Source organism: Wolffia australiana, chromosome 14, assembly GCF_029677425.1.
Source record: "Wolffia australiana isolate 7733 chromosome 14, ASM2967742v1".
NCBI lineage: Eukaryota > Viridiplantae > Streptophyta > Magnoliopsida > Alismatales > Araceae > Wolffia > Wolffia australiana.
In genome coordinates, this window is record NC_135848.1 from 14,069,767 (window position 1) to 14,090,449 (window position 20,683).

The following is a 20,683-nucleotide window of genomic DNA, read 5'->3' on the forward strand; positions in this document are numbered from 1 at the left end:
ATATTACACAATTTTATTTCCTTAAAATGACAATATATTAATTACCTAATAACATTAGTTGTTAGGTCATATTAAATTTATTATTCCAATTATTAACTATATAACACAATTTTGTTTTCTTTAAATAATAATATATTAATTTCTTAATAACATTAGTTGTTATGTAATATTAAATTTATTGTTATTTTTATTAACTATATTACGCAATTTTACCCTCGTTATCATGATATTTTAAAATTTTAAAATTACAATCCCATATGGAAAAATTCTATCCGGATATCGAAAACCGATATCCGGCGTCCGATATCCGTCTCGTCCCTCCCCCTCTGATATCCGGTATCGATATCCGTCTAACCACTTATAGACGGATATCGCCCGATATCCGATATCCAATATCCGGAACCGTCCCATTTTTTTCCGGATATCGGATATCGGTTGTCCGATACCGGATATCAGACGGATATCGGGACGGTGAACACTATCTGTAATTATCTCTCTCGTTGTCTCTCTCCCTTTGGCTCTCTCTCTCTCTTGCTTGTTCTCTCTAATTATCTCTCTCGTTCTCTCTCTCCCTTTGGCTCTCTCTCTCTTTTGCTCTCGTTCTCTCTCTTGCTTGTTCTCTCTAATTATCTCTCTCGTTCTCTCTCTCTCTCTTGCTTGTTCTCTCTCTCTTTTGCTCTCGTTCTCTCTCATTCTCTTGTTCTCTCTGGTTTTCTATCTCTCTCGCTCTGTCTCTCTGGTTATCTATCTCTGTCTCGCTTTCTCTCTCTCTCTCTCTCCCATTGGCTCTCTATATCTCTCACTTTTTATCTCGTTCTCTCTCGCTCTGTCTCTCTCTCTCGTTCTCACTCTTTTGTTCTCTGTCTCTCTCATTTGCTTGTTCTCTCCCTGATTCTCTCTCTCTCTGCTCTTTGGCTCTTCATCTATTTCTCTTGCTTTTTTTTCTATTTGGCTCTCTCTCTCTCTCGCTATCTTTCTCTCTCTCCCTTTGGTTCTCTTTATCTCTCTCTCTCTCTCACTTTGATAAAGAGAGAGAGAGACACACAAAGAGTTGGATCGACTCCAAATCGATTTGTTGTCCCAAATTATCCAGGTTCAAATTAGACCGATTGAATGTTCAATCAGATCAAACTTTCCATGGATCAGATTGGAACCCCAATCCCTTTCTCCCCTTCCCTCCCGCCCTCTCTCTCACTATGAATGACTGACTTTTTTGCTCTTCGTGTTAATCTTGATAATTGAAGAAAATGACATGTAATATCAAATATACTAGGAAAAATTCCGCATTAAATTTAATTAGTAATCTGTTACATCTAATTCTAAAAGCCAACGAATGCACTTAAATATAACATCACATCTCTTTTAGCCCACTATGACTCATTCCAGGGAACACAAAAAATTAGAATGTACAAAAAAATTAGTAGAAGAAAGAGGATTGCCATACATTTTGTTAGACTCATAAATGCAGATGATCCAGCTTATCTGAAAATTCAACAACATAGAATTGAAAACTAGTCTACTCTAGTTTCAGTTAGACAAGTCACTCTTCTTCTTTCTAGGTATTTTTCTATAATTGTATTTTATGGCATTTTTTCAACCTTTTCAAATTCATTAAACCCCCTAAAATTTCACAATGTGTAATGAAAGTCCAGTTATATGATTTACAGAATACATTTGATGTCGAATACTTAGTACCATAGGCCAGTTGATGTCTTTATGTTTTCTCAAAGAATAATCATTATTATTGACAAGCTATGTTGAGTAGATAGACTGTTTCAGTCTGTCTACATGCAATCTAATTAGTAACATGTCCAATGCATCAAACATTCATTGAATGCTCAAATGCATGTTTCATTGCCTCTCTAAACTGAATCTGATCAAGGAAATTTGTTAAAATTATATAGATTATTCCAATTTTATGGTTTGGGGAAATCATTAAAATGGAATTAGTAACTTTATGTACATTCCACTCTGTTTTCTTACTTTTACGAATAGACAGGACTTGTAAGTTATATTCTAATTTAATAATTAAGATTAGGGAAGGAAATGCAGAGGTAGAGTAGAACTTTTCATCATTGCCAGCGTATCTCATCTACACTGTCTTGAAATAGTTCTCTTTCTTCCAGTAATTTCACATGCTAGTTCTAACAATTCTCACCAACAAAACCATCGGTGTCCAGAAGTCCTGCAGCAAACAGCACAACCTCAAAGTCATATTTGAGTCAGTGTGCTGAAGATGATACGAGGAGAATTAGTTATAGGATTATGAATTGAATTGAATAGACTATGATTAAATGATAATGAACCATTTTTGGGGTTATTTAGTATTTGAGGACGTCCGGTTCAAGCAACACAATTATACATGATATTTTTAAATATTTATATTTTAATAATCAAAATAATAGGGAATGCCAAGGAGATATTTAAAGGATAATAATTAATATCACAGTGATAATATTTATTTTATTAACATTTAAAATAAATATTAAAATAAGTTGTCTTTTTTGGCAGTTGCCAATGCTGTATCATCAAAATAGACTGTAATTCAGAATATGATTTTCATAAGCCTGGTCCCCATATGCACACAAAACAGGTCTGAACCCCAATATTTCCTCAGAAATAAAATCCAAGTCCAAACGTTAAGTTAATAATGTCAGAGACATCCGATAAAATTGATAATCACAGTCTATGTATCATACGCACATAACTCAAGAAAAGGGCCCAATGGATAATGCACTCAAGCCAAATTAAGTCAAAATGCAAATGCCAACACCATCAATTCCTTCATGGTTGTATGTTGTTGATGTCATCATCATCATTGACACAAGGTCATCTTTGTTGACAACATAGTGGACCTTAGCATTTTTTGAGAAATCGCCATTGATAACAGTCATAGCCAGCAGAAATAATTGTTGTCATTTTAATAAATTATTCTCCTGATGTCACTGATATCCACCTTCCTACCAACATTCATGATCATCGGTAATGACAAATCATCATCTATGATGGTCATAATCTGTCAATGACACCCATTGTCCGAGCACTACATGTTGTTGTCAATCATCATTCTTCATGATGAAGCTTCCATCAGTGTTGCCTACTTTCATCCTTATGAGAGTTTCATCGTCGTCGAAATCATCTTCGTCAACAATAATCATAAATGTTGTCCTGACCAAGAACAGTCATAGTCATTAATAACCGCCATATCGTTCTCCATGATGCCTTCATTGACATTGGTTATCATCATCATAGCAAAAGTCACCATCATAAGACATATTAATTATATAATATATAAGTATCATTTTTGAATATAATATAGTACATTACTAATCGAAATTAAAAAATATTTGATTTGAGTTTTCTCCACTATCCCATTCTTCCATTGTCATCCATCATCTTTCATAGTATGTATGTCATTTCCGATCATAAGTCATCCATCCTATTTCATTGTCTTTTTGTCAATTTCATTCATCAGATATCTATCTCCTTTCATCTTATGTTGTCATTTTTTTTCATCAGTTATCCATAATTTGTCATTGTATGTCTATCATTTTCTATCATCAGTCATCCATCCTTTTCAACAGATGGCTTATGACTAGTGACAAAAATGTGTTGGGTTGTAGGGCTGTGATTTAAGTAAGACATTGATGATATTCTTACTAGAAGATGTAAAATGAATTCATAATAGATCTTCAAAACCCGATGACCAGATCACCTTGGCACAGATTGGATTTGTGATTTCTCTATTCCTCAAGTGCGACATGTTGAGATTATCATGTGTCTAGCCTCTAGATGATTCCACCTCATCCCTGGCATGTTGGATCTCATCCTTTATGTCAATGGTTCCCATTATTGATCCACTATCTTTTTTATAGTGTTCCGATCTCATTGTGAGTGGAGGGGAACCAAGGGGAGAGGGGAGAAGGAGAGGCACTTGAATAATTCTATCTTGGGTGAATTTTGCTAGGGCCTTGACCTAATAATATTAGATGGGAATTTTTCATACAAACTAGTAAACTTAATGTATACATTTTGACATATAGAAGAGTATTTTCATGTGATCATCTAGGACCATGTATTAGTCTAGTTAATGATTCCAGAGGCCCCTGACCTTTATTTACCAAGCTAACTAATTATATCAATATATGGTTAGTTAATACAGAATTGATATAAACCAATTGATAAGTTGAGTTTCCGTCCCGTGGGGTGCCAAACAATGCTTCATGCCCTAAAATATACAATGAGCATATTAACTTTCCCTTGGAACCTTAACCATTACCAGCTTCCGTGTCTGTCCTGCATTTGGTTGATGTTCCTAGAATGACTTTCGGTATGGTAAAGCACTAAACCTTAATTAGTCATCCCACTAAGTAGTGATACATTTGGAAACCTTAGATATCTATCCTATAATAGCCAACTACCTTGGTCGAGAACTTAATCATATCATCTTGAATTAGTCAGTCTCCTCTTATACCAAGGTAGACAATCCCATCTTGACCAATCATTCATCTGATGGATATTATGTGATTCTCAATCGAATCACACTTCCATTTCATGTTTAAGTTCATTGCAATAAATATTTGTTCATTATACTCTCATACGATGTTTAAAATGAAGTCTATGAATTCATGAAATGATAAGATCATAATACATTGATCACTGGTTTTTAAACATGGATTTTAAATTTTTTTATTCAAAGGTTACCTGAGATGTACATCAAACTATTTGGAGGGAATAACAATTTAGAATCCAACTTATATGATCGGCTGATCGTGTGACAATTATGTGAAGAGTCTAAGCACAAATGGTGGGTGATCTTTAGGGAAAGATTTAACTGAATTAATCTATATGAATCCATGATATATATTATACCTGAACGTTAATCGAGTTGATTCATGACTTTGATATTTATGTGATTCTTCAGCCCGAGACACTATGGACATCTTGTGGATAGACATCAATATTTTGATTTACACGTATGAGTTTCTAATCTTGGAGTCAAATAATTCCTTATCTTGAATATATAAAGTAAAATGCGAAGGCGATTGAGTGGTCCAGATGGGATTTTCTGCCATCAGTACATGAGGAGATTGACTCTAAGAAGATGAGGCATTCAATTCTTGGCCAAGGTAGTGTAGATATTGGAGAATGGATTCACCAATAATCACCTATGCACATTAGTACTAATTAAACTGACATATTATGCTTTGCCAAATAACTATAATGTAAGTCATCCATGAACCGTGCATGGATGAATGTTATATGTTAATGGTTATTAATGACAACAAAGGTTCCATGAGAGAGTTCAGTTACTACTATGAATCTTCTATAGCACAATCTCTAGCTTGGCACTCCAAGGGTTAGAAATTGGACCTATTGATTAGATTTAATCTATCTTAATCAGTTAATATACATGTTGATATAATTAATTAATAAGGTCGACCAACAAGTATTATTGGGCAATTAAAGCTCTTGACTAGACTTGTACATTGACCTTAAGGGCCACACACAAAATATCTTTGGATGTTGGTGGACATACTTAGGTTATAACAACTTTTATGAAAATTCTTTAGTTAGGTATAAATAAGGGCATCCATTATATGTGCCCATCCCATCCAAACATGCCCCCCTTTTCTCTTCTTCTCAAAATACTCCACCTGTTGAATGAGGCTTGATGGTTAGAATATCTACTAGATCTTCAAAGAGAGGTAAAGATGTTTATGTAGATATCCAATATCATATTTATCATTTGGATACACTATGTGCTAAGATCAATGTTGATGTTTTAGTCCTTACACATTTGATATGCATTGGTTTAGCTGGACTTTAAATAGTCAGCTGATATATCAAACCCTAAGAAATCCTAACATTATCTTACTAAACTTGCTGCTATAACTGAGTTAAGATGTTTGGAATTTCATGAATTAGAGTTCATATATCATAGTCAAAGCACAACCGTCCATCCACGAGATGTCTTTGGTGTCTTAGTTTTAAGCCCATTTGTTTACAAGTGGGGACAATGGCTGATGAGTTAAACAAATGATGATCCATCATCCCTTCAATCCTCTTTTGCTTATCATACAATCATTATAATTTTCATGTTGAAAATGGTCACATTTTCTAGAACTGACATCCTTAAATATTATTTGGTTTTGTTGTCCACCATCTACCACATGAGCGCTATAGAAGTACTGATATGTCATTTTGGTACTCTTTGGATAATGGATGACACTGATGACAACATCGGAGGACTTCCAAACAACAGGTCTCAATTCCTACTTAAGGCTAATGTCTCTTTCTTTTTCTTAAAGTTGATCCCATAATGGTTATCGTGTCTTGGCATCGACAGTCATTTGTTTGTCCTCCATCGGCATCATAGGCCTATGACATGACAAAGAGGATGATGGCTAATGCCATATATGGTGTCAACAGACAATGTGGGTGGCTTCCTTGATGACGACGATGACAATTACGATAGAGGGTTATGGAAGGTTAAAAAGATGACATTGTTGTCAGCAGATGACAACTTCTCCTGTCTATGAGAACTGGCGATGTTCTCCAGCGAGTGGCAAGTAGTAACTGAACTCTCTAATGTGTATAGGTGATTATTGGTGAATATATCTACATTTACATTGTTGACTTTAGATGACTATAGTGCAGGGACGCGGACAGGACGGGACGTGGACAGTTTGGGATGAAATTCGTCCCGTCCTACGTCCCATGGTAGAGTACGGATGAAGGACGGGACGGTTTTTCGTCTGCGGTCAAAAAACCGTCCCGCCCAATTAATCCCGAGACAAAAATTCGTCCCGTCCAGTCCTTCCAGGACGAATTTTCGTCCCAAAATTCGTCCTGACAAAAAAATACATTATATATTTATAGTATATTATAATCTATTATAAATTGTCCTCGCGAGGCCACGTGTCAACATCTCAACCGTTGGATGTGAATCCGACGGTTTCCCGTCCAGATTCGTCCGTCCGTCGTCCGGGGACCTCCGGACGGAGGATTTTTTGTCCCAGAGGACGGAAACCGTCCCGTCCGGCGAACCCCAGGATGAATTTTCGTCCCAGAATTCGTCCTTGCCCCCGGACGGGACGATTTTTTCGTCGGGGGACGAAAAAACCGTCCCGTCCGCGTCCCAGCACTATATAGATGACCACGCCTTCATGTGATGTAGCAGTAAGTCCATCAACATTTACATCATAGTCACATGTCATCCTCATGGGGACATGCCAATCCCAAAATATGTCCAACCATCACTTATTCAAATTAAAAACCCTGTCATTTGACATCATAAAAATAATTCTTTAAAAAAGAGCAAACCACGTCACACACCCAGAATTAGGACTGTCAGATTCCCCATAACCGTAACCTCAAATTCTGGGGTTGACTCCTGCGCTACACCGCCAAATCTTAAACCAGACCCCCCCTCTCTGTCTCTCTCTCCCCCCCCCCCGTCTCTCTCTCCCCCCCTCTGTCTCTGTCTCTCTCTCTCCCCCCCCTCTGTCTCTCTCTCTCCCTCTCTCTCTCTCTCTCTCTCTCTCTCTCTCTCTCTCTCTCTCTCTCTCTCCCCTCTGTCTCTCGTTCCCCCCCCCTCTGTCTCTCGTCCTCTCCCCCCTTCTCTCTCTCTCCCTCTCCCTTTCTCTCCTCCCGCTCTGTCTCTCTCTCTTTCTCTCCCCCCCCTCTCTCTTCCCCCCCCTCTGTCTCTCTCTCTCTCTCTCTCTCTCTCTCTCTCTCTCTCTCTCTCTCTCTCTCTCTCTCTCTGTGAGAGAGATCAGACGGAGGGCGACGCGCCGAGCTGCCGCCCATTCAAAGAGTCGAGAGACACCGACCGCCTCAAAGCAGAAGCGCCGTCGCCTTCCTCTCTCGAGCCTCGCCTCTGGTCGATAACCTCGTCCCCCTTACTTACCTTCCCCTCTTTCTCTCCGCCGCTGTCGTCGGCGACGTCAGACCGGCAAATGGGGCAAGACGCGCAGCTACGCAGCCACGTATCAATGCACGCCACGTGGAAGCTATGAGAGCAACTGGGTAACCTCCGCAAGAGCTCGCCGTCTGAGAATTCCCCAAGGCAGACCGCGCAGCCGTTCAGCGGGTCGTCTTTCGGACCCCATCGGACGGTCGGGATGGCCCTGATCGCCGCCTCGCCCAGCCCAATCTTCTGCTGTTGCTCGCTCACTTGAAACCCCAAACGCCTTAGCCTCTCGTCAGATAACCGGCTTAGCTCGCTGGAACGCCGCCAATTCAAGGTGCACTTGATCACGATCATGTAGTAAGCGATCAAGAGCACGGTCGTCGTTAGCATCCCCAGAAGCGTGATGATCAAGATCGATCCGCTCGCCACGGGTGGTACCGGAGCTTCTGTAGGACTCTGTAACATCCTCCTGTGATGGGAAATCGATCCCATCTTCTCCATCGGACGGTCAGAGATAGCCCCAGACGAGGCTGCTGAGGATAGGAGAAGAAGGAACTTATTGGGGAGATGGTTGTGATGATGAAGAAGAAGATCAGGCAAATTATGAGGCAGTTGAGGATAGGAGAAGATGGAACTTGTGGTGATGAAGACGGTGAGGAAGAAGAAGATGATGAAGCGAGTCCAAATTGATGATGATGTTGATTATGTGTGAAAGAGAAGGTGAAAGCGCTTGTGATGATATAGAGCCAGACGAGGCCAGGAAGAGAGGTAGAAGAAGAAGAAGGCCAAGGGAGCAGGCAAAGAGGAAGACGAAGGAAAGGATGAAGAAGAAGACGAAGAAGAAGAAGAAATGCTTAATAGGAAGCGGCGAAAAATAATAGATATTTGTGAAGGAGAAGGCTGGGATGGACTTGACAATAAGAATCTAGCGGGGGAGGTGACGAGACTTTGCAAGTGGATCGAAAGAAATGGCGGCATGGCAAGGATGATAACAAAGCCAGCGCAACTTGATCGATGTTGACTCTGAGATTGGGACACCCCTCGGCACGAAAATTCTTCATTTCACACAAAACTACAATCCGAAAATCGAGTTTCGGGTACCAATATTAAAACCCATTAAACCATTCTTTGAACTCTGATGATAGAGACACTCGGCGTTGGCGTACCGCAAATCAAATTCTACAGGGCTTGACGTTGAAACAGTCCGGAGGAACATTCAAAGTTGCAGAGGAGGATAGCAGCGATAACACCGGCAACTGTCGGTGAAAAACAAGGGTGACCGGCGGCGCTCGAGGAAGCGTGGATTCATCTACGATCGCCACGTTAGGGGAAGACGATAGTTTGACTGGGCGGGGTATCTATAAAAACGACGAGGATGAAATGAATAAGGCGAGGAAAATGGAGGGTTTCTACTTTCAGTCGCAGGGGCTGCCCTTCGACGAGAGCAGCTCCGAGGAAATGCAGCTGGTGAACGTTCTCCTGGAGGCGAGCGCGGCGGCGGAGACGAGCGGCGCGGCGAACAGGAGCTGCTTTCGGGGGGTGCGGAGGCGGCCGTGGGGGAAGTTCGCGGCGGAGATACGCGACTCGACGCAGCAGGGTCGGCGGGTGTGGCTGGGAACGTTCGATAGCGCGGAGGCGGCGGCGCTGGCCTACGACCAGGCGGCGCTGGCCACGCGCGGGCCGCTGGCCGTGTTGAATTTCCCCGCCGCGCGCGTGCAGCAGTCGCTGGCGGGGCTGGCGGCGGGCGACGGCAAGTGCTCGCCCGCCGTGGCCTTGAAGATGAGGCACGTCCGCCGCCGTCGCTCCACCGTGAAGGTGGTCGAGGTGGAGGACCTCGGCGCAGACTATCTCGAGGCTCTTCTCCTCTCTTCCGAGTCTGGCCCTTCCTGAATCCTTCCCCCCAACCCACCACTTCGTTGCTGGAAGCGGCACAATGGTCATTTCGTTTTACCATTATCCGACCCATATATCAGCTGGGGACACGTCTCTTGTCTCCATGGCTAAAATAATTATCAGACCAAGTCCAGTCTGATATATTATCCTGTGCACCCGGACAATGCAATGTATTCTAATCTTGCGTGACTTGACATATCACTCGGTTAGTGATGTTTGTCAGGCGAAATCTCGCCCAATTATCTACTGTTTTTCGCCAACGAGGCAACCAATCCGGGTGGATTGTTTGTAGACTTATCCAGCCATGCCTGGACACCACCCAGGAAGATGCTACGTAGCTATCTATATTTGTCGCATGTCGCCCAATAGTCTATAGATTTTGGCAAACTAGCGAATCCATTCGGGTCCTGGGTTGCTCATAGACTGATCCAACCATGCCCTGGTTGCTCATAACCTTAGGTGACATATCACTCATTTAGCTATGTTCGTCACGCGAAATCTGACCCAGTTATCTAGAATTTTTCGACAAGGCGCAAACCAATCCAGGTGGGTTGGTCATAAAACGATCCAGCCATGCCAGGACACAACCCAGGAAGATGTTACGTAGCTATATTGCAATTATCAGAAGGCCCTGGATTGCTCATTGACGGATCCAACCATGCCCTGGATGACATCCAAGAAGATATTAGCATTGTTACTTCTTTTAAACTATATTTCCAATTATCAGGTGACCGACATAGGACAATTATGTAAACATCCAACTGTACGACATAATCTGGTACACGCGTAAGCTAATTTGCAACCTTATCTCTCTCCATGGATCTCAGCGGACTGGGAGTCATGGCAGTGGGGCAAGTTGGGTTCCCAGAAGGCTCGTTGATGTGACGGAAGTATGGTTAAAATTAAAAAGAGAGGATGAATGTGGCATAGTCTGACTTGTTCACCATGGTTCGACGAATGAAAACTGGTGTTTGTCCCCTATTTTTGGGCATAGATTTATTGTATTGGGTCCGGCTTGTAGTTTAAGTCGACGTGTCCCAATTGGGAATTGACAGCGCATTGGAGATTTGCTCCCATCAAGTTCTGTGGACCGCCAAGTCGGCCGCCTGGGCCCGACCGGGCAGGCCTCGGTTCATGCTAATCCATATCCCCAGAAGTGGAGCATGGCTCTCTCTCTCTCTCTCTCTCTCTCTCTCTCTCTCTCTCTCTCTCTCTCTCTCTCTCTCTATCTATCTATCTATCTATCTATCTATCTATCTCTCTTTCCCTCTTTCTCTCTATTTCTCTCTCTATCTCTCTTTCCCTCTCTCTCTCTCTCTCTCTCTCTCTCTCTCTCTCTCTCTCTCTCTCTCTCTCTCTCTCTCTCTCCCCCTATATATATATGTCTCTCTAGCTATTACTCTCACTCGATATCTCTTTCTCTGTTTCTCTCTCTCTCTGAACAGTTGTGATGCTGGTGATGAGACGGCGCCAATGGAAAAATGGTACTTACCGGGCTTGCTTTTTTTGACTGGCTTCATAGATACGTCGATGGCCTTTTGGAGAGTTTCGATACGTTCAATCTTCCTTTCATAATAGATCATTCCTATTTGACCATCTCTCCAAGTGCTTTTGTTGTCGTCTTCTCCATCAAACGTGCTCTTCCTTCGCTAAGGGCGATCGCATGATATCATTCCTGCGTGACATTATGTCATGGTCCACCCCCCTCAATGTTCTTTCTCTTGTGAACCCTTGACCTTGTTTTTTTATTCCTATGATGAAAACCAACCGAACTGTTTATTATTTAATGGAAATAGAGATACAATGCAGTTTTGGTGAATGGTGAAGATAGTCTCCTCCAAAGGTAACTTTGAACAATTTGAATGCCAGTTTAGAGTTACTTTCACTACCAAAAATAAAAAGATTTAGATTAAAGAGAAAAATGCGGGAGGTTTGGTTTAATGTAACTGTTTTATTCTTTCACTTATGTGCTTTTACTAGTGTTAAATAGTTCTACTTCTTTACGGAGTCGCCCTTAATATTTATCAAACTTGAAATTAACATACTCAAATTACGAATGTAACTATCATAAGATTACATAATTTTAATCTTAATCAAAATAAATTTTAGCTATTTTATTTTTAACGTCTAAGAGAAAAGAATTAGTAGTGTAACAGGGACAATAAGAGGGCTCTTGCCAAAGAAAAACTGGCAAGGGGGAATATGCAATGAAAGAGTTAAAATTTATTTGGATTCATTTCAAAATATGCAATGAAAGCCGGACTGAAGGACAAAAAGTATAAAACAAAGAAAAAGATATCAAAGAAGGATAAGGAACCAAAAAAAGAAAAAAAATAAGGGAATTAGGTATTGGACCCCAATTTCAAATGAGTTGAGCAATAAAGAAGAAAAGTTAAATAAAACAGGATGTTGCATTTGAGAGTAATCTTTTACAATCAATATTTATTTTCATTGGGAATGAATTTTCTAGCATGATTCATTTCTATAATAAATTGAAGATTATTAGTCAGTCTTTAGTTAGATTCCTCGACTATATGTGAACCACATAAATTGGTCACCTTGAAATATTTTTCTCCATAAAAAACTATTTTCCTTATTCAAAATGAAAAAAAACTTTGGATATAAAATTTAATACCCTCTGAAAATTAAAAATTGACTGAGATGAATAATCTTAAATGATTTTTAATAATTCACTTATAACGGCTTACTTAGGTCAAAACACCAAAGTGATGATGGATTAAAATATCTATGATGGAGGCAATCCTCTGTGATATACACAGAAATGATAAAAAACTTATTAAATAAAATATGCAAACGGATTTTCCATGTTTATTTTTCATGAAATGATCATAAATGCATGTTATTTAATATTAAAAAAAGCTATAGCTTTCTATAATGAAATTTTATTTTCCCCAATTTTATGGTATTTTGACATTAAATTCAACTTCAAATCATGATATCTAAAAATCTAAAAGAATTTTGTCTGAAACTTTGAGACTAGCTTCATCTCTTTCTCCTCCATCATCCATTGTCTTCAATTTATAATTATAGGCCCATTATTGTAGAAAAGTCACCATTTATTGTTCCTAGTTTTCTCATTAAAATTTTTATTTGGCTCTGTTTTTTAGTGCAAGAGTGAATGATAGAAGACCATAAATTTGGGTTAATTTATGTCATTTAAGGCTTTTGATTTATACAAAATATTTATAATGTGTGTTTTGTCATTATTCAAGAGAGCAAAGGATTGATAAACCACAAATTGAAGTTAATTTATTTTATTTAAGACTTATGTGTATAAAAATATTTATATTTTTTCTTAAGGGTCAAATGTACAAGGAGCACATACTAGATACCTACACAATTTAAGTTTAATGATGTAACACGATCTGACGAATTCGTCGATCAAATTACAGAGCAAGAATTAATCAACGGGCTACGCAACAATGGATGATAAACTTTAAAATAACAATTAATACGCAATTGCCATCGAATAAGACCTTAGACATGAAAGGATGTTCGAGAGGAAAACTAGGAATGCGAAAAGGCTCCCAATGACCCACGGATCGATCCGAACACGAACGAAGTGAGATGAGCAATCACTGACCAAAGGTGTTTCAGCCTTCATCGATGACGACACTAATACAACTCTGAGAATGGAGAATCACTCTGCTCTCAGTAATCAAAGTGGCTAGTCTTGATAATCTCATAGGCAGAGGAGTTGAAATTGGCGCTAAAAGAAATAATTAAGCTAAAAAATTAAAGGGAGATGATGGGGAGGATCTTGACCTGGTTTTATCTAGTCTTCCATGTTCCTCAACACCGAGGAGATTGACGACGGAAAAGTGCTCCAGCAACGCGTATCAGAACTTCACTTATGTTGAATCTGTAAGTAATTTCTTGGATGAAGTGATCACTTTGAGAAGACCGACAAGCGGAACCGAAGAGGATCCAAATAAGGAACGTTGCTCCGTGTCGAGCCTGGTGAGATCAAGTCGTGCTTTACAAAAAAGTCTCTGATGGCAATTCACAAAGTTTTCGCTATCCAGCACGCAGACCAGTGCATGTGAGATAAATGGGTTCTGTTGAAGGGACTTAGAGGAATCTGCTCGAACGAGAAGAAGGCCTTTTTGTGATGAAATTCAAGCGCCAAGACAATCTCGTTGATGAGGTCATCCCATGGAATGAGTCCAAAGAAAATCCGAACAGGGGAGAAGAAGCTCTCTCGAATAAATATTTCACTGGTGAATGATGAATGAGCGTCGATGACGGAGAAGAAATCCACCAATCGATGTCGGAAGGATGGCCAAAGATAACCGTTCAGAAGCTTAGCAAATCTGACGGTTATCAGATACCCTTCTCGGTCGAAGGGTCAGATGGCAGAAAAATGGCGATGATCAGAGGTGAATGTCCACCCACGAGATAAATTTCTGAGCAGACACTGCTGGCGTTGAGATGAAAACGGCGGATATTGCCCGACCGCCATCGCGTATGGCCCGTGAGTGATGACGTACCGGAACGACGGCACAACAGGGGACTATTGGAGATCAATCGTTGCAGCGGTGAACAGATGGAAAGCAATTTCAGCCATTTTCTTCGAGAGCAGAAACTGAGAGACACCGACGACGGCGTTGCAGCGGCCGAGACTTTTTTTTTCAATTGTAGAATCATTTGAAATGGAGATCCGTCGGCAGTGGTTGTTGACCGTTGCCGGATCCTGATTCAAAGATGGATCTTTGCCAATGGAGATCTGTTGGGCACAAACACTCGCGGAAGCGTACTAGGACGTGAACCAATGTAGAAGATGTCGAGGATGATCCCAAGACGACACAAGGAGAAACACCGAGGCGTAGTCGTTAGCCTCGTCACGTCCCCACGTCTTCCCGTCAAGAGAGCACCAACTCCAAGAGAGAGGGGAGGAGGAAGAGACTTCTAGTTCAAAAGAACTTTCAAGAAACTCTACTCAATTCAAAGGGAGAAAAGAGAATACATCAAGGGATGTTTTTAGGATGAAGAAAAGAAGGGAGATGGGGGGTCTTTTATAGGCATAACCCTGGGCCTAAACACCCCCTAAAAACTAGGCACGATCCTAGAAAGTAGGCACGATCCTATTCTCAAGGATGTGCTAGGTCATCCAACTTTCTAGGATGTACCAAGTCAAGCCCCACGATCCTGAATTATCGGGACGGGGGGTTTGACATTTTCAACAACATCGAACCCGAACAGAAATCATGTGTGGTACGATTCAGCGATGCTCGATGAAGACTTGGACGCACATATGGGGATGAGGAGGGACGAACCATCGATGACAATAGCTGGAGCTCCAACGGTGATTCAGGAAGAGATTAACCGAGACAGGAATATCACCACCGGATTTTCCAGTATCCAGATTCAACAATTCCCTTTCTTCTTCTCGACAAAAATCGTTCGCCATCGGTAATCGATCGAGGAACACCTCTCTCACGAATGGAGAACGTGGGACCCACCCACATAATAAGAAATAAACAGGGGAAAACACAAACTCGAATTTTACTTTTCAAATGACAAGTTTGATCTCCATTAAGGCATTCCCCTCTGTATATAGGCGGATGCCTTAATGGGCCATTAGGGAACAGGTCCAAGTGAGAGACCTTCCCCTAATGGGCCAATTAAAGAAAATTACATCAGAATAATACAAAGGCCTAAACAGGTGGCCCCCTTTCAAAGTCCTTACACATAAAGAAATACTTGAAATAAGATGTGTAATTTACCCAATCAGTCATCAAGCCATTTACTTGAATGTAGGGTTCTTCACGTCGGGTCGGGCGTCACGTCACGGTTGATGTGTGCTTGAATAGGAGCTTCTCGATGGTCCTCCATCATTTGAATTCTATATTTTAAGGATTTTTATATTTTTTTTTTAGAATTGAAGCTAGTCAAAATTAACTTGATATAATTCTTGGAAGGTAAGAATATATTAAGTATATTCAACCTAATTTGTCCAAAATTTTGACATTGAAATATGAGGGATTGTTTGTTGAATTTTGTAGAGAGAAATAATAATTTATCATAATTCAATTACCTTAATCGATGCTTCAATAGGCCCAAGTGACACATGATGGAGGTGGTGTGAATTGAGTGTAGTCCATGAATGAAATACTGCCACTGAATTTGATAGACATGAATGAAGCTACATATTGGCAAGCAGAGGTGTTGGGGGTGGCATGTGGTGTAATGGAAACCTAGGCTATCCTCGTTGAAGATAAACCCTTAATATGGATCAAGATGCAACTTTGAAGATATGAAAATTAATCTGTATATTGTCATCACAGGTCCAACAAGTCAAGTGCTACAGTCTATTCCAAAAACACAATACCAGACTCAAACAACATTTTGAAGTAGCAAATCACTCCACTGGTTCCATCTACTAAAAAAGTCCAAGGATGCCAAATTTACAAGAACGGGGCAGTTATTTATTTATTAGAGATAGAAGATCAATCGATGAAGAAAAGATGGACCTATCATCCAAGTTTCAACCCGGCACTTATTCTGGATCTAGATATTGCAATTTCATGTTCAATCATTCTAAATTCTATATTTATTCCTTACCTCTTTGATCTATGTATTAGATTGTCAGTGTGTCCTGAAAATTTTGGAAGACTGAAAAAATAAAACTCATTAAATAAATCAACTATATATTTTGACTTATAAAATTTATAAATATAACATTATACAATTGCATAAAATACTGAAAATTCTGAAAAACGTCAGAATATCATTCTTAAAAATGAAAATTGCTTAAACATATTTAAATAAATCAAAATTTCTATTATGACTTACAAAATTGTTTTATTTTTTAATGTTATGCTGAAAAATTCATTATATACCAGTACTTTGGAAAAAATCAATCGTTGATTATAAAATTATATAAATGATTTTAAGCTTCATAATATGTATATTCTGGTTACTTCAATGAAGATTAACTGATTAAATATGTTTTTTAAAATAGCATATTATTTGTGATCATCAAACTTAAAGTAAAGCTATTTTTCATGAGTAATATAATCTTGAATTCTTAAAGTCCGGAATATATTAAATGCTACATTCGATATTTCAGAAGATAAAAGATGATACAGAAGAGGCTTATTATATGGTTGGAAAAATTCTATGTAACACAAGATAGACAGTATCATGATTTTTTCTACTTTAGGTTTGATTTAAGAGAAGGGTTTACTTAGTTCATTCTGAAATCAATTCTCTCTAGGATCATTATTCTGGGATCCATAGTCGTCCCACTAGATATTTGGCGGGCTCACCATGAATTAGGTTTCTATGGCTGAGTATTTTGGGGTTCTATATAAATACTTCTCTTCTTGATTAATCAATATGATTTACTTGTATCGGTAGTAGCATTATCCAAAGTTGTTGAGAAATTCACAATACCAAAACAAAAAAATTGATGAACTACCAACAAAAATAGAAATATGATTCCTAGATTAGACATTTATTTCATTCTGGAAAGACCGATGGGAGTAATAGATGAGCAAAATGATAAGGCACAGTATTAAGAGGTTAGTATGACCATATTCACAAGCTATTCATATCAAACTGGTTGTTGATACGTGTTATCAAAACTAAAACAATTAAATCCATGTTTGAATGATGTTTATGAGATATTATGACACCGTATTCTGAAATAAATTGACTGTTTTCAGTCGTAATATGATTTTTTCTTGAATTGTTCAATATCATAGTCACAAAAATTTCCCTATATCAATATATATTTATGTATATTTTCTGGGTTTATATTTAATTTTATATGAATGATAAGATATTTTTGGGTCTTATTTCTTTCATGCCATGTGTCCTCATTTGACTCGTTGAGCCGTGACCAATAGATTATTTCCAATAATGATTGGCATCAGCCAATCATTAAAATGATACAGTTATGACATCAGGATTAGCGATGCCATAATGTCATTAATGAAAGATGAAATAATTTTTTATTACTTTAACAGGAGTGATGATGTGGCCCAAGTATAAATAAGTAAATACTCATATATTCTCCTCCTCCTCCTCCTTCCTCTTTCTTTCTTCTTTCTTCTGCTAGTGGGCTGATTTCGAAGGGAACCCTTCTCTGGGGGCGATGGGGTGCGCGCAATCGAAGATGGAGGGCGACAAGGCAGTGGCACGCTACAAGGATTGGCGGCTCTTCATGAAGGAGGCCATGGCGGCACGCAACGCTTTCGCTGTGGCGCACTCCGCCTACGCCTTTGCCCTCTGTGACACCGGCGCCCTCGTCCATGACTACACCCTCGTCGAAGCCCCTGACGTCATCTGCCAGACCAACCCCCCCCCCCCCCCCCCCCCCCCCCCCCGCCTCCTCCACTGCCAAATCCCCCCTCGATGCCGCCCTCCCGTTGTCACCCCTCCCAATGCCCCTCTGGTGTAGCGGAGGGCGAAGGCGTAGGCGGAGTGCGCCGCCACGGCCTCCTTCACGAAGAGCCACCACTCCTTGCAACGCGCCACCGCCTCGTCGCCCTCCATCTTCGACTGTGCGCACCCCATCACCCCCAGAGAAGGGTTCCCTTCGAAATCAGCCACCAGCAGAAGAAAGAAGAAAGAAAGAGGAAGTAGGAGGAGGAGGAGAATATATGAGTATTTACTTATTTACACTTGAAAAGCTGACATTTATATTCTCTCTTGACTTGAATTATGATGAGATCAAAATACAGAGATCACTAGTCATTAAGCACGTGTTTCAAATATTCATATTAGAAGGATACTCAAGAAGGGCATAGAAGTATCCGGGTAGAATAACAATATCAAGGCTCACTAATCTGATGAGTATGCCCGCTCTCGTAGCCATTAGTGTAGAGACACTAAGGATAGATATTGGGTGGTCTTTAATGGAAAGAGTTCACTGAGTTGATTCGTACAAATCCCTGAATGGTATTATACCAAACTTTCAATTATGTTCATTCACATCACGGTTGTTTAAGTGGTCCTTAGACCTGAGACACAAAAGACATCTTGTGGATGGACAGTTTTACTTTTACCATGACATATGAGTTTCTAATCATAGGACTCTAACTAGGCTTAGTCCGGATGCATCAAGAAGTTTACAAAGATGCTTGAGTGGTCAAGATGGAATCGTCCACCCTCAATATTAGAGGTGAAAGCTCAAGGAAGACGATGCAATGAAGTCCTTCTCCAAGGAAATAAAATTTTGATTTTGATTTTATAATTTCATGTGTCACTATACTAATATAATTTTGATTTAATATATTCAATGTTATTACAAAATAAATAAGGGTTTCATAATATGTTAAAATTATATTTTGCATGATTTTTTTCAAATGAAGTAGGTGTCTGAAAATATTTTTCACTATTTTATAATGATCTATTTACATCCATAAATGGATATTATTAAGGAAATGTAGAGAGAGACTGATAGAGAAACAGAGAGATAGAGAGAAAGAGAGAGGGACAGAGAGACAAAAAGAGAGAGAGAAAAAAAAAGAATGAGGGGCAGAGAGAGAGGGAGAAAAAGGAGAGAGGTCAGAGAGACAAAGATAGAGAGAGAGGAAAAAAAAGAGAGAGGGGCAGAGTGACAAAGAGAGAGAGGGGGGGCAGAGAGACAGAGAGAGAGAAAGAGAGAGAGAAAAGAAGAGAGTGGGCGGAGAGACAGAGAAATAGAGGGGAAAAAAGAGAGGGGGGCAGAGTGAAAGAGAAAGAGAGAGGGGCAGAGAGGCAGAGAGAGAGAGAGGGGCAGAGAGACAAAGTGAGAGAGAGAAAAAGAGAGAGGGGGGCAGAGTGACACAGAGAGAGAGTGCAAGAAAAAGAGAGAGGGGGGCAGAGTGACACAGAGAGAGAGTGCAAGAGAAAGAGAGAGGGGCAGAGAGGCATAGAGAGAGAGAGAGATAGGGGCAGAGAGACAAAGAGAGAGAGAGAGAGAAAGATAGAGGGGCAGAGAGACAGAGAGAGAGAGAGAGAGAGAGAGACTGGGAGACAAAGCAACAAAAAGAAGGAGAAAGAATAGAGCCACAAATATTATGAAACTATTCCTATATCGGTGCTAAATCTTAAATATTTATCATGTACTCTGCCATAATTCATTCAAGTTAAATTTATTCACATACATTTAATTTTAATATCATAACTAGTTTATGATTTTTCCTTATCCCATTAAATAACAGAAATAAATTATATATTTTGATAATTGGACCTTTTTTGTAAGAATTTATGCCTCACAGTGAGGGATTTTACACAATTTAAATAAAATCACACAATTTTACAAATAACCTTCTAACTGAACCCATTGTGCGCCATGTGCTAGTGTGTTTCAAATAATAGCTAAAGCAGGTTTTATCATCAAATCATTCTTATTTTGAGAAAAGTAATATGTTACTAAAGGATTACCTACTCTTCTACTTATATGATATGTTAGCTAGGATCATCTAATGACAATGAGGATTCCACATGACTCATATGAAGATATCTATAAGTATCTTTTAGTATCAATGATTTAGTGTCTCATAACTTGGGTCAAGCCTGCAACAGTGTAAATTACGGTTTCCAAACAAGTAACACTTTTTCCTTGAAGAATTTCCATGGCATACATAAGTCGAGAAAAAGCTTACTAAGTTCATAACCAAAAACTCTCAAAAGTAGATAAATGTGATGCTTGCAGCTCACACATCACAAAGTGCAAGTGAAGGTACATTTATGTGGTGGAGATATTCACATCATTTTCTGTTAAAATGATTTCATTAACATTAAATACAAGAACCAAAAATCCACCAAAAGTAGTATTCCACATCATAGTAGGATCACAAACCAGGAAAATAGACTTTGGTTAAGCCCATAAATAGCTCAATGAAATAAGCAAGCCCTACA

At 39.6% G+C, this 20,683-nt stretch overlaps 2 protein-coding genes across 2 annotated transcripts; one reads left to right on the plus strand and one right to left on the minus strand.

Moving 5' to 3' along the window:
- Positions 1-7,683: 7,683 nt before the first annotated feature.
- Positions 7,684-9,016, minus strand: LOC144711648 (RING-H2 finger protein ATL16-like). Its single transcript, XM_078585643.1, has one exon. It carries the CDS (start codon positions 8,414-8,416, stop codon positions 7,778-7,780), a length of 639 nt encoding a protein of 212 aa, XP_078441769.1. The 5' UTR covers positions 8,417-9,016; the 3' UTR covers positions 7,684-7,777.
- A 112-nt stretch (positions 9,017-9,128) lies between these two features.
- On the plus strand, positions 9,129-10,068 carry LOC144711649 (ethylene-response factor C3-like). The gene has a single exon (XM_078585644.1). It carries the CDS (start codon positions 9,296-9,298, stop codon positions 9,803-9,805), a length of 510 nt encoding a protein of 169 aa, XP_078441770.1. The 5' UTR covers positions 9,129-9,295; the 3' UTR covers positions 9,806-10,068.
- Positions 10,069-20,683: the final 10,615 nt, after the last annotated feature.